Source organism: Lampris incognitus, chromosome 9, assembly GCF_029633865.1.
Source record: "Lampris incognitus isolate fLamInc1 chromosome 9, fLamInc1.hap2, whole genome shotgun sequence".
Lineage (NCBI taxonomy): Eukaryota > Metazoa > Chordata > Actinopteri > Lampriformes > Lampridae > Lampris > Lampris incognitus.
In genome coordinates, this window is record NC_079219.1 from 24,793,303 (window position 1) to 24,811,861 (window position 18,559).

Here is an 18,559-nt window from a genome sequence, read left to right on the forward strand (position 1 = left end):
AACGGTCTCAGAGCACATCAATCGCTGAGCTTATCAGTTTGCCACAGTCACGCAAAGTCATCGAACAACTGTCAATGCTTCAACAGTATGCACCACGCATCATGCACACATTGAGAAAATATGAAGAGTCGGCGATTCGCTCACATATGGTCACGAATGAATTGCGCGACCTTGCGGTGTGGCTTGATGGTAGTTTTAATGAATGCGACCACCCCATTGGGAAGGAAGCACTGAAAGAGAGTGCTGAGAAACTCCAAGGCTACATGGACCTAAATTCCACGGCCCGTTTCAGACAACCTGCTTCAAGATTTCTAAGTGCATGTCAGGTATTCGATCAAAACCAGGCCATATTCCTAAACCTAGACGAAAAAGAATTGTTCCAGGACATTCTGCTATTCGAGGACAATACACAAGCACAGCGCGAGTACCGTGCATACTGCCAAATGCTGGGAGAAACAAAGTGCGACAATGTATACAGATTCTGGAATGCGTTGGGATCAAGATTCCCATCCTTGTCAGTTGTTGCAATCAGATGTTTGATGGCCCCTGTCAACAGTGTTGATGCTGAGCGCTCCTTCTCCCGTTACGGTAACGTTGTCAGTGACAACAGGCGCTCCATAAAAGACTCAAACCTCGCAATGTACAACATGTTGTATCAAAACAAACTTTAAATAAATAAACACATGGTAACCATTTTATTATTTTAGTAATGCAATTTGAGCATAATCTGTTTATCATAACGTTCTGTTAAATTAACGGCCAAAAGGCATGCTCTTTCTTTCCGTGATGGACCGAAACTATTAAATGCAGCAGTCTACCAATGCATTTTAGTTGTATTTGTTACTAGCGGCAACTGCCCGCTGTTTTTTTTTATTATTCTTTTTTATTCAAACACTTGTTACTGTTGCTACAGTTGCGCATGTTATTTCAATAATTTACTACTACTATGCATGAGATCTCTTGGTTAATTGAATACATTCAAGCTATCTAAAACACACTGTGATTTCTGCCTCTTTCTTTTCAGTTTTCCGTGATTGTCTACAACTTTGCAGTGATTGCTCCGTGACTTTAGGCAATATTTTCCGTGACAAACACCCAGCCTTACTTATGACCCATTAGACAAGTGTGGCGGTGTCTGTATCTGCAGAGACCCTGTCCTTTGCCTGTATTTTCCTATTTTTCTTATTTTACTGTGTATGGGACGTTTTCTGGGCGTTAACCTCTGGGCAGCAGGATTCTATAAAAATTAGGCTTGCAACGGTTTTCGGTTTTAAAACCGAACCGTACGGCCCGCCCTGTACGATTCAATCCACCCTTATGGACCGTGGGTTTTCGGTTTTGCAGTTAAAATGTGCGTGAATAGTTGACAGGCGTTTCTTACTGCCGGAGAATGGATTTTTCACTGTGTGCCTGTGTGCAGGCAGGCTGAGACAGCCTGCTGCAGAAAACCCCACCCCACGAGTAAATATCCAATCACTGTTAGCCCCCCACCCCCCACGTAACTGGAGCCCGACAGTCGAGTTGAAAAGACGGCGGTAGCTCGCAGAAGCAGAAAAAAAAGTCATGGCGAGTGGAGGAGTAGAGAGAGAAAAGTTTGAAGCACCGTCTTCATACAAATCTGGGGACATTTCGGGTTTGCTGTTGAATACAACGATGAAGGAGACAAAACAGTGGACAGAAATAACACTGTGTGCTGCAAGCATTGCTTGACCCATGTCCCGTACTACGCAAGTGGAAACACTTCCAATATGAGCCAGCATCTCCACAGTCACCACCCAGATGTCTCGCTCTCTGGAAGCAGGACAGACGCACAGGTAACCGCACCAGTGAAAAAACAACCGTCAATCGGAGATGCTTTCCAACAAACCTATAGCGCCAACTCAGAGAAACACAAAAAAATAACCCGTGCAGTGGGGGTGTTCATTGCTAAAGACATGCAGCCCTTTTCGGTGGTTGGAGATGTGGGCTTTCGTCAGCTAATGCATATGCTCGATCCGCGCTACGTTATTCCCTCCCGAACTTATTTCACCAACAATGTAATTCGAAACCGAACCAAAACCGTGACCCAAAAACCAAGGTACGAACCGAACCGTGGGCTAACTGGACCGTTGCACCCCTAATAAAAATGTAGCGACCAGGTGCCAGATCGAGATCGTAAGCACGCAACCAAAAGGAAGCTCTGACAATGGCGGACACAGCGCCAAAAAGACGCAATTACAGCAAGGGGAGGGGCGTCTGGGTGGCGTGGCAGTCTATTCTGTTGCCTACCAACATGGGGATCGGTGGTTCGAATCCCCGTGTTACCTCCGGTTTGGTCGGGTGTCTCTACAGACACAATTGGCCGTGTCTGTGGGTGGGAAGGCAGATGTGGGTTTGTGTCCTGGTCACTGCACTAGAGCCTCCTCTGGTCGGTCGGAGCACCTGTTCGGGGGGGTTGGACAGAATAGCATGATGCTCCCACGCGCTATGTCCCCCTGGCGAAACTCCTCACTGTCAGGTGAAAAGAAGCAGCTGGCAACTCCACATGTATCGGAGGAGGCATGTGGTAGTCTGCAGCCCTACCTGGATCGGCAAAGGGGGTGGAGCACAGATCGGGATGGCTCAGAAGAGTGGGGTAATTGGCTGCATACAACTGTGGAGAAAAAGGGGGAAATAATATATATATATATATATATATATATATATATATATATATACACTACCGTTCAAAAGTTTGGGATCACCCAAACAATTTTGTGTTTTCCATGAAAAGTCACACTTATTAACCACCATATGTTGTGAAATGAATAGAAAATAGAGTCAAGACATTGACAAGGTTAGAAATAATGATTTGTATTTGAAATAAGATTTTTTTTACATCAAACTTTGCTTTCGTCAAAGAATCCTCCATTTGCAGCAATTACAGCATTGCAGACCTTTGGCATTCTAGCTGTTAATTTGTTGAGGTAATCTGGAGAAATTGCACCCCACGCTTCCAGAAGCAGCTCCCACAAGTTGGATTGGTTGGATGGGCACTTCTTGCGTACCATACGGTCAAGCTGCTCCCACAACAGCTCAATGGGGTTCAGATCTGGTGACTGCGCTGGCCACTCCATTACCGATAGAATACCAGCTGCCTGCTTCTGCTCTAAATAGTTCTTGCACAATTTGGAGGTGTGTTTAGGGTCATTGTCCTGTTGTAGGATGAAATTGGCTCCAATCAAGCGCTGTCCACTGGGTATGGCATGGCGTTGCAAAATGGAGTGATAGCCTTCCTTATTCAGAATCCCTTTTACCCTGTACAAATCTCCCACCTTACCAGCACCAAAGCAACCCCAGACCATCACATTACCTCCACCATGCTTAACAGATGGCGTCAGGCATTCTTCCAGCATCTTTTCATTTGTTCTGCGTCTCACAAACGTTCTTCTTTGTGATCCAAACACCTCAAACTTGGATTCATCCGTCCACAACACTTTTTTCCAGTCTTCCTCTGTCCAATGTCAGTGTTCTTTTGCCCATCTTAATCTTTTTCTTTTATTGGTCAGTCTCAGATATGGCTTTTTCTTTGCCACTCTGCCCTGAAGCCCAGAATCCCGCAGCCGCCTCTTCACTGTAGATGTTGACACTGGTGTTTTGCGGGTACTATTTAATGAAGATGCCAGTTGGGGACCTGTGAGGCGTCTGTTTCTCAAACTAGAGACTCTAATGTACTTATCTTCTTGCTCAGTTGTGCAACGCGGCCTCCCACTTCTTTTTCTACTCTGGTTAGAGCCTGTTTGTGCTGTCCTCTGAAGGGAGTAGTACACACCGGTGTAGGAAATCTTCAATTTCTTAGCAATTTCTCGCATGGAATAGCCTTCATTTCTAAGAACAAGAATAGACTGTCGAGTTTCAGATGAAAATTCTCTTTTTCTGGCCATTTTGAGCGTTTAATTGACCCCACAAATGCGATGCTCCAGAAACTCAATCTGCTCAAAGGAAGGTCAGTTTTGTAGCTTCTGTAACGAGCTAAACTGTTTTCAGATGTGTGAACATGATTGCACAAGGGTTTTCTAATCATCAATTAGCCTTCTGAGCCAATGAGCAAACACATTGTACCATTAGAACACTGGAGTGATAGTTGCTTGAAATGGGCCTCTATACACCTATGTAGATATTGCACCAAAAACCAGACATTTGCAGCTAGAATAGTCATTTACCACATTAGCAATGTATAGAGTGTATTTCTTTAAAGTTAAGACTAGTTTAAAGTTATCTTCATTGAACAGTACAGTGCTTTTCCTTCAAAAATATGGACATTTCAATGTGATCCCAAACTTTTGAACGGTAGTGTATATATATATATAGCAAGGGGAAATGTCAAGTGTACAAAGCTCGTGACAAAATGAAGGTGAATCTGGCTTTGGCTTTCACCCGCTGACGAGTACTGAAGGGGGGGAAGAGTGACGCGGAGTTGGCCTATACACTGGGATGGGTTCTGGCAACTGTGGTCAGGGGGGCACACGTTTCTGGTGTCGTTGAGCTGGGGAGGAGCGGCCAACTTTGAATGTTGTGTTTGCAAACCGCAACCAACAAATCCTTCTTGTTCTACCTTTAAGGTTTCAGCCCTCTTCATATTTTAAGCCCAACTACAAATGATGTTTATCACTGCATGTTTGTGAAGCAAATGTGTTAAGAGCAAGTTGTGCCAACTAACCGCACTGATGACCAGGCGGATGGGTACTGTGGCGTGAGTCCTGTTTAGGATTCTGAGAGGAAGGGACTTGGTACTACCGCCTGTCAGGTCTCCAAAGTCCAAACAGCCAGATTTGCCAACATCAACCTGAGAAACAAAATTAATCTTGGATACAATGTAACTTATCTGTCAACCACTTTTCTTAAACATCAAAGCTCAGATTACAAGACATGGTAGAGGTCTCAGATCCTTTGTGTTAGTAATGGTTGTAACAAGGGGAATAACTGAAGAAAGTTGTGGTGGGTTATGAACCTAAGGTTGACAGACAACAGATGTGACCCAGAAGAAGAGGCCCTCACCTCAAGTGCAGGGTTCTCAGCAACAGCCACAAGCATGACCCTTTTGGCAAAGACTTCAGCCCTGGCAGCCACCTCTGCCTCAGCTGATGCAGGCCAGGAGGAAACACTGAGGACACACTGATAGACGCCTGGTCGGGGAGGGATGAACAAAACCTTCTGCTCCTCGGTACTCTTTGGGCCAATGATAGTCTTGTTCTTTACTATCAGCCACTGATGAGGCAAGCTGTCAACCTGTAAGGATTGACATGGGAGTAGTATAATACTGGCCTCCAAGCCAGACTATATCTAACAAGTTCAGATTTTGCTATGCGAGTTATAACAATGAGCAAAGCAAAACTTGTGGGCTTGCTTAGTACAGCATTGTGAGATGACTGTTAGATAATGAGAATTTGTTTAACCAGGCAGATGCCTTACCCATCATAACAGAAAATTCAAAAGCATTTACTTTAAAATATCCTAAGATAAAAATAAACACTGAAATGATTTGTATATCCAAACATTCTTAACACTATTTACTTAATGTTAACAATGTTTTACTTTTGTGATTATGTTAGTTGAAGCCAAGGGCAATTTCACTTTTTTTTTCAGATAAGGTATGTCATATTGTAATGGAATTACCAGTGTTGTTCTTAGTTTTTCCACTCAAAATCCACAACCTGGAGAGATTTTTTTCCATTGTATATAAAACTAGTAATTTTACATAATAATAATATACCTAAAATAATTACAGACACCCTCTGTACATAAAATATTAAACACTTTCCAAAGTTTGCAAATTGAAAAACCTATCAGTGAGTGCTTACCTTCTCTCCATCGATGGTGAGGCCGGTGACAGTGATGGACACCTGCTGCCACCTCTCCGAGGGGTTAAAGAGGCTGAGGGAGGTCTGGGAAGCAATACCCACACAACACGCATGAGGGAACCGCAGCTCCTCTGGCACTACCACTTGGTCTGAAAAAATTAAATCAGTGGCAATGGAAAGCAGAAGTGAGAAATCAAGACAGGGTTGGTAAAAGCACTTTAAATACTTGTTGGTTGAAATTAAGAACTTGCGAACATTAATTACTTATCATGCTTTGATGTATAAGGGAAAAATATCCACAGATATAACTTTTTTTACTTGACATTTAATGGTACCTATTAACAATAAGGCACAGTTTATAAACATTTATTCAGACTTACTGATTACTTTATTAATGTCAACAGCTCATTTCTTAACGCCTTATAAAGCAGTATTATGTTATAAAGTATTCATAAAGACTTTTCGGTTTGCCGGGTTGGAGGTCCACAGTTCCGTCAATACAAAACAAACAGTCTTCACAGACATTCTCTCAAAAGCCATGTGACCAGCGAGAAATGTCAATTCACTTTCTCAGCGAGCAACATACACATAACATGACGAGACAAGTTAAGTTTTGCACTTTATCAATAACAACTAGTCACAGTGGTTAAGTTCAGGCAGCCAGTAAATTTAAGATAAGATAACTTTCATTCATCCCCGAAGGAAAATTCAGGTCTAGATGGCAGCAAAAAGGGTTAAAAAAAGAAAAAAAGACATCAACAGGGTAGAGTAACAGGTAGATAGATAGACAGTAGACATCAGTCACCTTGGGATCAGAATAATACTAGACCCAACATTAATACTAACAATACTAAACAACATCATGGATAAGAGCTCAGCACACACACACACACACACACACACACACACACACACACACACACACACACACACACACACACACACATATAGCATGGCATACACACAGCATAGCATATACAGCATATACACTCCACCAGCAGTATGCTCTGTCATCAATTCCATAAATAAATAGCAACTTGTACGTTTTAAATAGTACACAATGTGCAATATGCAAGGTAATATGTAATATGCAATATTACATATTACAATATTAGCCCTGTTTAAGGGGTTTTTAGGGAGTTGTTCCTTATCCAATGTGAGGGTCAAAGGACAGGATGTTGTGTTGCTGTAAAGCCCCTAGAGGCAAATTTGCAATTTGTGATATTGACCTATACAAATAAAACTGACTTGAAATAGAATTGAAACAGTAGCAACATGTACACTGTAAAACAGTACACCATGTGCAATATGCAAGGTATGGTACGGTCAAGTGGGTCACTAGGTCAAGTAAGCTTAATCATACAATGGTGCTTGAAAGTTTGTGAACCCTTTAGAATTTTCTATATTTCTGCATAACTACGACCTAAAACATCATCAGATTTTCACAAAAGTCCTAAAAGTAGATAAAGAGAACCCGATTAAACAAATGAGACAAAAATATTATACTTGGTCATTTATTTATTGAGGAAAATGATCCAATATTACATATCTGTGAGTAGTAAAAGTATGTGAACATCTAGGATTAGCAGTTAATCTGAAGGTGAAATTAGAGTCAGGTGTTTTCAATCAATGGGATGACAATCAGGTGCGAGTGGGTGCCCTGTTTTATGTACAAAATAGGGATCTACATTTTACAGAATTTACAGCACATGTATCTGTCGACGAGATTATAGCGTATAGATTATAATTGATGACTTAATTGATTATGACTAATGACTAGGGTTGGGTATCGAAAACGGTGCCCATATGGCACCGACCGAAATATCACTGCTTGGCATCTGCGCATCATATTCTTCACAAATTTTATAAGTCCATTATAATTGTGTTATCCTCTTTCAATGTTGTATTGTGTAAACTTCATAAACACAGCATCCACTGCACATTATCCGTCTTGGGAGAGAGATAACTCCTCTGTTGCTCTCCCTGAGATTTCTTCCTATTTTTTCTCCCTGTTAAAGGGTTGTTTTTTTTTTTAGGGAGTTGTTCCTTATCTGATGAGAGGGTCTAAGGACAGGATGCTGTGTTGCTATTAAGCCCACTGAGACAAATTTGTAATTTGTGATATTGGGCTATACAAATAAAATTGATTTGATCTATAAAAGTCTGAACTTCACAACACATGTTTGTGGAACTGTATCCATGGCAAGAACAAAGGAGATTTCTGAGGACCTCAGAAAAAGCGTTGTTGACGCTTATCAGCTGGAAAAGGTTACAAAACAACCTCTAAAGAGTTTGGACTCCACCAATCCAGTCAGACAGATTGTGTACAAATGGAGGAAATTCAAGACCATTGTTACCCTCCAGGAGTGGTCGACCATCAAAGATCACTCCAAGAGCAAGGCGTGTAATAGTCGGCCAGGTCACAAAGGAACCCAGGGTAACTTCTAAGCAACTAAAGGCCTCTCTCACATTGGCTAATGTTAATGTTCATGAGGCCACCATCAGGAGAACACGGAACAACAATGGTATGCATGGCAGGGTTGCAAGGAGAAAGCCACTGCTCTCCAAAAAGAACACTGCTGCCCGTCTACAGTTTGCTAAAGATCACATAGACAAGCCAGAAGGCTATTGGGGGAAACATTTGTGGACGAATGAGACCAACATAGAATTTTTTGGCTTAAATGAGAAGCGTTATGTTTGGAGAAAGGAAAACACTGCATTCCAGTATAAGAACCTTATCCCATCTGTGAAACATGGTGGTGGTAGTACCATGGTTTGGGCCTGGATTGCTGCATCTGGGCCAGGACAGCTTGCCATCATTGATGGAACAATGAATTCTGAATTATACCAGGGAATTCTTAAGGAAAATGTCAGGACATCTGTCCGTGAACTGAATCTGAAGAGAACGTGGGTCACGCAGCAAGACAATGACCCTAAACACACAAGTCGTTCTACCAAAAGTTAATGTTTTGGCATGGCCAAGTCAAAGTCCTGACCTTAATCCAATCGAAATGTTGTAGAAGGACCTGAAGCAAGCACTTCATGTTAGGAAACCCACCAACATCCCAGAGTTGAAGCTGTTCTGTACGGAGGAATGGGCTAAAATTCCTCCAAGCTGATGTGCAGGACTGATCAACAGTTACCAGAAATGTTTAGTTGCAGTTATTGCTGCACAAGGGGGGGGGGGGGGGTCACACCAGATACTGAACGTAAAGATTCACATACTTTTGCCACTCACAGATATGTAATATTGGATCATTTTCCTCAATAAAAAAAAAATGACCAAGGGTAATATTTTTGTCTCATTTGTTTAACTGTGTTCTTTTTATCTACTTTTAGGACTTGTGTGAAAATCTGATGTTTTAGGTCATATTTATGCAGAAATATAGAAAATTCTAAAGGGTTCACAAACTTTCAAGCACCACTGTAAGCAAGGCTCAGCCTTTTCGGTTTTTATTTTTCAAAAAAAAAGATCCGGGAATTTATCGGTGTTTATGGTATTTTTCGGTGAAAATAATCCGTGGAAACAAAATCCGGGTGAAAATCAGTTTAAACCAGTCTGCCCCTTTTAAAAAAAAACGGCTATTTTTCCGTGAAAATTGGTAAAAACTGAAAACGCTGAGCCTTGACTGTAAGTCAGAGGGCTCAGTGGCGGTCTATAGAGGTCAAGGAGTCGGTCCTAGTCAGTCCTTGTGTGGGGGTCAAGGAGTCAGGAAGTCAGTCCTTGTGCAGGGGACGGGGTGAAGGAATCGGTCCTAGTCAGTCCTTGTGTGAGAGGCGGAGGAGGAGGAGGGAGGGCGAGGTTGGGGCAGGGGGGTGGACCTTGTTGTGGAGCCTGATTGTTGTTGGTACAAAAGACTGGCTGAGGCGTTTCGTGGTTTGCCCCGGGGCAATGAGTCTGTAACTGAATGTGCTCCTCCTCCCCACTATCTCGTCATGGACAGGATGGGAGGATTTCATCAAGATGGCAGCCATCTTCCTCCTCCCCTCCGCAACCGCCTCCAGGTCATCCCCCACTACTGAACTAGCCTTCTTCACCAGCTTGTTCAGTTTGCTGGTATCTCTCACGTTTTTGGTCGTTATGCTACTGTATTGTTTATAAGAGGTGGGGATACCTGCAATGAGTTTAGACTGAAGAGGTCACTTAGATGACTGATGAAACGCTTCTTTCAATAAATGTTGTGTCCAGATAAACCACTTCAACTTTGTCTAATCACATGGTTTCTGAGAGAACGTCCGGAGACTCTCCCCATGTGGGCTCAAAACTTGAACACCCAAATAAGTCATTTTTATCAATGAGTAATAACATCTTATAACTCAGCCACTGAGGATGCACAAACCAGTGCATTCTTAGTGCCGGTCCCAAGCCCGGACAAATGGGGAGGGTTGCGTCAGGAAGGGAATCCGGCGTAAAATCTTTGCCAAATCAAATATGCGGATCATAAATACGGATGATCCGCTGTGGCAACCCGTAACGGGAGCAGCCGAAAGTAGTAGTAGTAATAACATCTTATGATTTTTAACGCATTGATAAATAAATTAACATTAAGTAAATAATAATCACTTATAAACCCTTTACAAAGTATGCCTTATTGTAAAGTTTTACCCATTTAACAGGGCAAGGATGTATTTGTAAAACACAAAGAAAAACAACAGATGTCAATTACATATGCTATATGGACAAAAGTATTGGGACACACCTCTTAATCATTGAAGTCCGGTGTTTCATTCAGACCCATTGCCACAGGTGAATAAAATCAAGCAGCTAGCCATGCGGTCTGCATTTATAAACATTTGTGGAAGAATAGGTTGTTCTGAAGACCTTAGTGAATTCAAGCGTGGTACTGTCATAGGATACCACCTTTGCCATAAGTCAGTTCGTGAAATTTTTCCCTGCTATATATTCCACGGTCAACTGTAAGTAGTATTATTGAAAAGTGAAAGCGTTTAGGAACAACAGCAACTCAGCCAATAAGTGGCAGACCATGTAAAGTCACACAGAGGGGTCAATGAGTGCTGAGGCGCATAATGCATCAAAGTCGCCAGCGCTCTGTTGACTCAATAACTGCAGAGTTCCAAACTTCCTCCGGCATTAACATCAGCACAAAAACTTTGCGCCGGGAGCTTCGTGGAATGGGTTTCCATGGCTGAGCAGCTGCATGCAAGCCTTAAATCACCAAGCACAATGCCAAGCGTCGGATGGGGTGGTGTAAAGCACGCTGCCACTGGATTCTGTTCTGGAAACGTGTTCTGTGGTGTGACAAATCATGCTTCTCTGGCAGTCTGATGGACGAGTCTGGGTTTGGCGGATGCCAGTAGAACATTACCTGCCTGACTGCATTGTGCCAACTGTAAAGTTTGGTGGAGGAGGGATAATGGTGTGGGGTTGTTTTTCAGGGTTTGGGCTAGACCCCTTAGTTCCAGGGAAGGGACATCTTAACGCTTCAGCATACCAAGACATTTTGGACAATTCTATGCTTCCAACTTTGTGAGAAAAGTTTGGGGAGGGCCCTTTTCTGTTCCAGCATGACTGTGGCCTAGTGCACAAAACTCCATTAAGACATGGTTGGGTGAGTGGAAGAACTTGACTGGCCTGCACAGAGCCCTGACCTCAACCCCATCGAACACCTTTGGATGAACTAGAACGGAGATTGCGAGTCAGGTCTTCTCATCCAACATCAGTGCCTGACCTCACAAATGCTCTTCTGGATGAATGGGCAAAATTTCCCGACAGACACACTCCAAAATCTTGTGGAAAGCCTTCCCAGAAGAGTGGCAGCTATCATAGCTGCAAAGGGGGGACCCAACTCCATGTTAATGCTTATAGATTTAGAATGGGATGTCATAAAAGCTCCTGCAGGTGTAATGGCCATGTATCCCAATACTTTTGTACATATAGTGTATCTTCGAGCTCTAAAAAGGTTGATGATTCCATTAAATCACTTACCTCTAAGTTCATCGAGAGCACCAACCACCCATGATTCTCCGCCATGCTGAATGTAGGGTTTCCCCATCGCGCCCAGATCCAGTTGGTTCTTTTGGGGTCTCTGGAGCTGGTAGTATGCTGCAGGCCCAGTCAAACTGAAGGGAACCGATGTAGTGGGAAGGTGCCTTCCCGGTAATTCACAACTGGATATGCCTGAAAGGAAATATGAGAGCAGAACCAGAGAGCGATCACAGAAATTTGAATCAGTTCATCTGAACACAATGTTTATTAAGAGAAATGTTTCATCACTCACCTAAGTAACATCTTCAGTTTCAACTGACTGCAGGTATCCCCACCCTTATAAACAGTATAGTTAAAATAACGACTGAACCAATAATCAGTGTCATATGCAAATTGGCGTGACCATTAACTAGAGTTACAATGGCTATGTGTGCTATTCACAGAGGATTGGGGAATAGTTGCAATCACAGCATTGTAAGATGGCGACAGATGTACTCTTAGGCTCCCATCGGTTCAGGGATGGTCGTTCCCACTTCACATAGATGGCCTCTTTGACTCCCCGTTCAAACCAGCGTTCCTCCCCTATCAAGAATGTGGACATCCTCATCCTTGAAAGAGTGGGCGCTGGTCTGTAGATGGGTGTAGACTGCAGAGTCCTAGCCTGATGATGTAGCTCTTCTGTGTTGTAACATCCTCTTGGCCAGTGTCTGGTTTCCCCAATGTATACACTACCGTTCAAAAGTTTGGGATCACATTGAAATGTCCATATTTTTGAAGGAAAAGCACTGTACTTTTCAATGAAGATAACTTTAAACTAGTCTTAACTTTAAAGAAATACACTCTATACATTGCTAATGTGGTAAATGACTATTCTAGCTGCAAATGTCTGGTTTTTGGTGCAATATCTACATAGGTGTATAGAGGCCCATTTCAAGCAACTATCACTCCAGTGTTCTAATGGTACAATGTGTTTGCTCATTGGCTCAGAAGGCTAATTGATGATTAGAAAACCCTTGTGCAATCATGTTCACACATCTGAAAACAGTTTAGCTCGTTACAGAAGCTACAAAACTGACCTTCCTTTGAGCAGATTGAGTTTCTGGAGCATCACATTTGTGGGGTCAATTAAACACTCAAAATGGCCAGAAAAAGAGAACTTTCATCTGAAACTCGACAGTCTATTCTTGTTCTTAGAAATGAAGGCTATTCCATGCGAGAAATTGCTAAGAAATTGAAGATTTCCTACACCGGTGTGTACTACTCCCTTCAGAGGACAGCACAAACAGGCTCTAACCAGAGTAGAAAAAGAAGTGGGAGGCCGCGTTGCACAACTGAGCAAGAAGATAAGTACATTAGAGTCTCTAGTTTGAGAAACAGACGCCTCACAGGTCCCCAACTGGCATCTTCATTAAATAGTACCCGCAAAACACCAGTGTCAACATCTACAGTGAAGAGGCGACTGCGGGATTCTGGGCTTCAGGGCAGAGTGGCAAAGAAAAAGCCATATCTGAGACTGACCAATAAAAGAAAAAGATTAAGATGGGCAAAAGAACACAGACATTGGACAGAGGAAGACTGGAAAAAAGTGTTGTGGACGGATGAATCCAAGTTTGAGGTGTTTGGATCACAAAGAAGAACGTTTGTGAGACGCAGAACAAATGAAAAGATGCTGGAAGAATGCCTGATGCCATCTGTTAAGCATGGTGGAGGTAATGTGATGGTCTGGGGTTGCTTTGGTGCTGGTAAGGTGGGAGATTTGTACAGGGTAAAAGGGATTCTGAATAAGGAAGGCTATCACTCCATTTTGCAACGCCATGCCATACCCAGTGGACAGCGCTTGATTGGAGCCAATTTCATCCTACAACAGGACAATGACCCTAAACACACCTCCAAATTGTGCAAGAACTATTTAGAGCAGAAGCAGGCAGCTGGTATTCTATCGGTAATGGAGTGGCCAGCGCAGTCACCAGATCTGAACCCCATTGAGCTGTTGTGGGAGCAGCTTGACCGTATGGTACGCAAGAAGTGCCCATCCAACCAATCCAACTTGTGGGAGCTGCTTCTGGAAGCGTGGGGTGCAATTTCTCCAGATTACCTCAACAAATTAACAGCTAGAATGCCAAAGGTCTGCAATGCTGTAATTGCTGCAAATGGAGGATTCTTTGACGAAAGCAAAGTTTGATGTAAAAAAAAATCTTATTTCAAATACAAATCATTATTTCTAACCTTGTCAATGTCTTGACTCTATTTTCTATTCATTTCACAACATATGGTGGTGAATAAGTGTGACTTTTCATGGAAAACACAAAATTGTTTGGGTGATCCCAAACTTTTGAACGGTAGTGTAAGTCACCGCAATTCTCCTGGCACTTAAGTGTACACTATATTGCTCTGTTTGTGCTGGAGACCCGATCCATGGGGTGGACCAATTTCTGGAGCAGCTTGTTTTCCAAAAATCGCGTCTCAGTTGCTTTCAAACCCTAAAACATGCTGCGCGAGAAATTGGTCCATTACATTATATTACACTCATTTAGCCGACACTTTTATCCAAAACGACTTACAATAAGTGCATTTAATGCATGTCCGTAGGAAATCAGGAGAACTACTAGTCATCAGAGGTCATAAGTGCATCTAAACAAGCATCTGGTCCACCCCAAGGATCGCATCCCTGGCACAAATAGAGCAATATAGTGTATGCTGTAAGTGCCGGGAGGACTCCTATGAATTGTACATTGGGGAAACCAAACAGATGCTGGGCAAGAGGATGGCACAGCACAGAACAGCTAATGTGTCAGACCAGGACTCCACAGTCTACACCCATCTACAGGCCAGTGCCCACTCTTTCAAGAATGAGGATGTCCACATCCTTGATAGGGAGAAACGCTGGTTTGAACGGGGAGTCAAAGAGACAGTCTGTGTGAAGAGGGAACGACCATCCCTGAAACGGGGGGGGGGGGGGGGCAGAGTACATCTGTCACAATCTTACAATGCTACGACTGTAACTATTACCCAATCCTCTGTGAATGGTACAAACTGCCATTGTAATTCTAGTTAATGGTCATGGCAATTTGCATATGAAACTGATCGTTGGTTCAGTCGTTATGCAACTGTGCTGTTTATAAGGGTAGGGATACCTGCAGTCAGTTGAGACTAAAGAAGTCACTTAGATGAGTGACGAAACATTTCTCCCAATAAAAGTGTTCAGATGAACTGATTCAACTTTGTGATTTCCTTTCCTGGATTACTGAGCGTGCATCAAGACAAACGAAAGAGATTATACAACCACATTTTACTACTTTTATACCATATTTTGTATTATTTTCACCATCATGTTTCCTCAAGGCAATGATACATTATTACTTGTTAAAAGTTGGATAAAGTCTTACTTGCATTTTGGGATTTATGATTTCAAACTAAACAAAACACACCAATTTTAATGTGTTTTGGGTGACATTGACACAAATGTTGAAAGCAGACTAGCCTGTTGTCATACCGTAAAGACCATTTCCTGTTGCTCCTATGTGGTAGGCTGCAGGATGTAATGGAGCTTCAGATCCTAAGTACTGCTGAGTGACCTGGGCAGTGAAGAGACCATGGCCAGCAAGGAGGGACTGCCCACCACCGTTATGCAGTATGTCCACTTGACTAGCTCCCTGGGGCTTAAAGCTGGAGATCGGCAAATAGCGCAGGTCTTCTGAAGAGTAAGAGGGAGGCTTGACAAGACCCCCCCCAGTGTATGCTTGAGTAGAGATGGAGCCAGCTGCTCCCCATTGTTGGGTACTCTGACTGGCTATGGTGTTGCAAGGCTGCTGGATGTTTAGATTACTGGAGTAGCCAGAGTCAACTTTAGTAAGCTGCCGCACATTGGACTCAGAGTTGTGCATGTGATGCCCACAGCCTGCTGGTTGCTCACCGGGTCCCTTCCCACTACAATGGTAGTTACATTCACTCTGGCTGCGAGTGCAGCTGAGAACAGAACAGCTACGTGGGGGCTCTGGACTTTTACACCGGTGTGGTGGTAGTGGATCAGGACTTTTGGACTGGTGGGATTGCTCCTGTTCAAGAATTTTGGATGGACAAAGATTGTCCAAATTAGATTGAGCATCTGGCTCCACTGGTGGGGTTGGACTAGCCCTGATTATGGTGGTGCTGAGTGCCATGGTGCAGTTATTCTGTGGAGAGCAAGGGAATTGAACAAATTGATACAAAGTCTGGGTTTCATTTGTAAGATACAATAGTTGGACTGGTGACACTTCTCACACACAAGAGCAGACTACCAATTGAGTTCCAACTACTTAATCCAAAGACAATCATGAACTCCTCAAAAATTATTTTTTAGATTGCAATACTTCATATTTGTCAGCATGTGTATTTTAATATGTTTAGGGGTACCTTTTGTCTTTCAGGTGTGGGTATGACAGTGCTGTCATTTAGTGAGATGTATGTTAGCCTGCTAAGACTAGGGCTAGAGCAGATGGACGAAGGAGGGAGTTCACAGTCTTGACGTCTACCTGCCACACCTTCACCGGAGGGAGAGGACACTGTACTGATGAGAAAAAGTGCAAGGAAGACAGTTATTGCACTGTGCATTTGCTCATCGGAGGCAGGTTTTCAATGAACAACAAAAATTAAGTGCCAATTAATCTGTTCCCCACCTAATGATTTTAAAATCCATCCATTTGGATATGGAGCAAAATGACTAACTGACTATCCAGCCATGCTTGTATAGTTACCTGACAGTTGATTGTACACTGGGTTTGACTTTTGTTCTAAATTATGGAGCATATTAGTGGATTTTAGTTCGTAAAAATAGTGAGAGTACCCATCAGTACTGGGGATGGAGGTCTGACTAGGAGAGGAGTGGGTGAGAGGAGAGGTGGATGGTCTGAAGCTACATTGAGTCTCCTCCACGTCAATCCCAGAAGGTTCAGAGGAACCTTTGAATACATCTAAAGAACAAACACATGTTAACAGTGTCACTGTGACTCATGATGACAGTCTCAACATCCACTCTTCCTGAATGACTTATGACCCATCTTTGATACAAGCCCCAACAGCAAGCTAATAAATTTAAGCAAAACAAACATCAAGGTATGATTTTTAAATCAATTGCCATGAAATAAATAATCACTGCATCCTTTAATGAAGCCACTTCATTAGCATTTCAGGTAATTTTATAAAGCTCAATGGACAGAGAAAGGTACTAAGTGCCAGGTTTAGGCATTTGATTCTGACCAGGAAAACATGAAATCATGCACGAGGCTGGATTCAGACAGAATCAGGCAATTGCGGCACCTTGTGCAGCGGTGTGGGCGTGTCACTACATGGCCCATTGTGATCATTTATCACCACAATGGGCCATCGCAGCGATCATGGCTTATGTGCATGTCTTCAGTCTAATCTTTGGTTTAGGTGATTGGCCACCGCAGCATGATGTTGGGTTGCGTTGCGGCAAAAGTTACATCCAGCTCAACTTTCTTGCTGGATGCCACTGCACTTTTTTGCGGAACCCCCTGCGTCATGCGCTGCCGCAGTGTAAACGCACTACCCTCATTCAAAATGAATGGGAGGAATTGTGTTTTTGACGCATTGCCTGATTCTGTCTGAATCCAGCCTGAATGCACTCACAAAACTGAAAAGTCATTCAGATAAAGTTGTCCAATTAAAATCAAATTTAAATTACCACACATGGTCCCTGCCAAACAAAGCAGAAACCATTTACTCACCAAATGTGCGGTGTATAGTTGGTTGGGGGCTTTGGCAGAAAATGCCAATGTTAGTCTCCCCAGAGCAGTGGGATGGTGGAGCAGTTATAGGGCTCCTGGGTGCTGATGCTTTCTCTGGAGCATTGCTGGGTCTGTCGTGATGCTGCTGTTCTGTACTCTTCTGCTTTTGTGTGGGAGGAGATGAGCTTTTGAGGCAAGGTAGGCCTGACCGCCCTCTCCTCTGACCTGGTGAGGTTTTTGGCCCCCCAAGTGAGGCAACAGCGTTACTCTCAAGCTTTTGCAAATAAGACTGAGGGTTGTTGGATATATGTGGAAGCACAGTTTCTAGTTTGGCTTGGCTTTCTGTGGAGGTCCTGCTCAAAGAAGCATAAGCCTTTGAGTTTGTCTTAGAAGCAGAGGGGGCCTTGCCATCTCCAGGGAGGGAGTTTGTTGTGGTGGCAACTTTGTCATCTGCAGGTTTGGCTGTGGGAGACTGCACTGAGCCTGCAGACCTTCGAGCTGAGGTGGGTGTGGTTGTTGGTACAGAACTTGCCTTGGGACGAGGAATAGAGCTTCTTCTTAAATCGTCCTTATTACCTGAGAGCAGCGACTTTGTACTAGACTGTTGTGTTATGCTTGTACAAGTTTTAACTGTAGTCTCTCTCCTTGTGTCCAATTTCCCACTTGGAGACTGTAAACTATCTTCTGCTTGCTGAGCAGAGCACCCCTCGTCCTCGACAGGTAATCTATCCTGAGAGTGCCTGTGAGAGTTGCTGAGGTGGTCAGCCCAGCTAGTCAGGTCAAGGGTGGTGTGTGCGACAGAGGCATCACTGCAGACAGACAAATCCGCCTTCCTCAGGTATTTCTCTATGTCAAAGGTACTCAGTTCTCCATTGCAGGTGCTTCTCTGTATTGTGTCCATCAGGGAAATCTGGTCCATATCATTGCTGGTCTGAATATAGGAGATATCAGTGGGAAATATTTCATATTTTTCCGGCACTGTAATCCATCGCCCGAATGGCTGAAGAATGACACAAATTAATTGATTCAGAACAAATCCAAGTAATTAGCTTAGTCTGATCATGGGA

The 18,559-nt window shown here is 43.2% G+C and overlaps 1 protein-coding gene across 1 annotated transcript in view; it reads right to left on the reverse strand.

Annotated features, from left to right (window-relative positions):
- cep192 (centrosomal protein 192) overlaps nucleotides 1–18,559 on the reverse strand; it is a 90,935-nt gene that overhangs the window by 44,981 nt on the left and 27,395 nt on the right. Inside the window, exons 21-28 of the mRNA XM_056286954.1 lie at nucleotides 17,493–18,423; nucleotides 16,589–16,715; nucleotides 16,159–16,312; nucleotides 15,260–15,938; nucleotides 11,767–11,958; nucleotides 5,820–5,968; nucleotides 5,017–5,247; nucleotides 4,679–4,804 (exon numbers count right to left, since the gene is read on the reverse strand). Coding sequence (XP_056142929.1) covers nucleotides 4,679–4,804; nucleotides 5,017–5,247; nucleotides 5,820–5,968; nucleotides 11,767–11,958; nucleotides 15,260–15,938; nucleotides 16,159–16,312; nucleotides 16,589–16,715; nucleotides 17,493–18,423 — 2,589 coding nt within the window. The remainder of the gene's footprint in view (nucleotides 1–4,678; nucleotides 4,805–5,016; nucleotides 5,248–5,819; nucleotides 5,969–11,766; nucleotides 11,959–15,259; nucleotides 15,939–16,158; nucleotides 16,313–16,588; nucleotides 16,716–17,492; nucleotides 18,424–18,559) is intronic.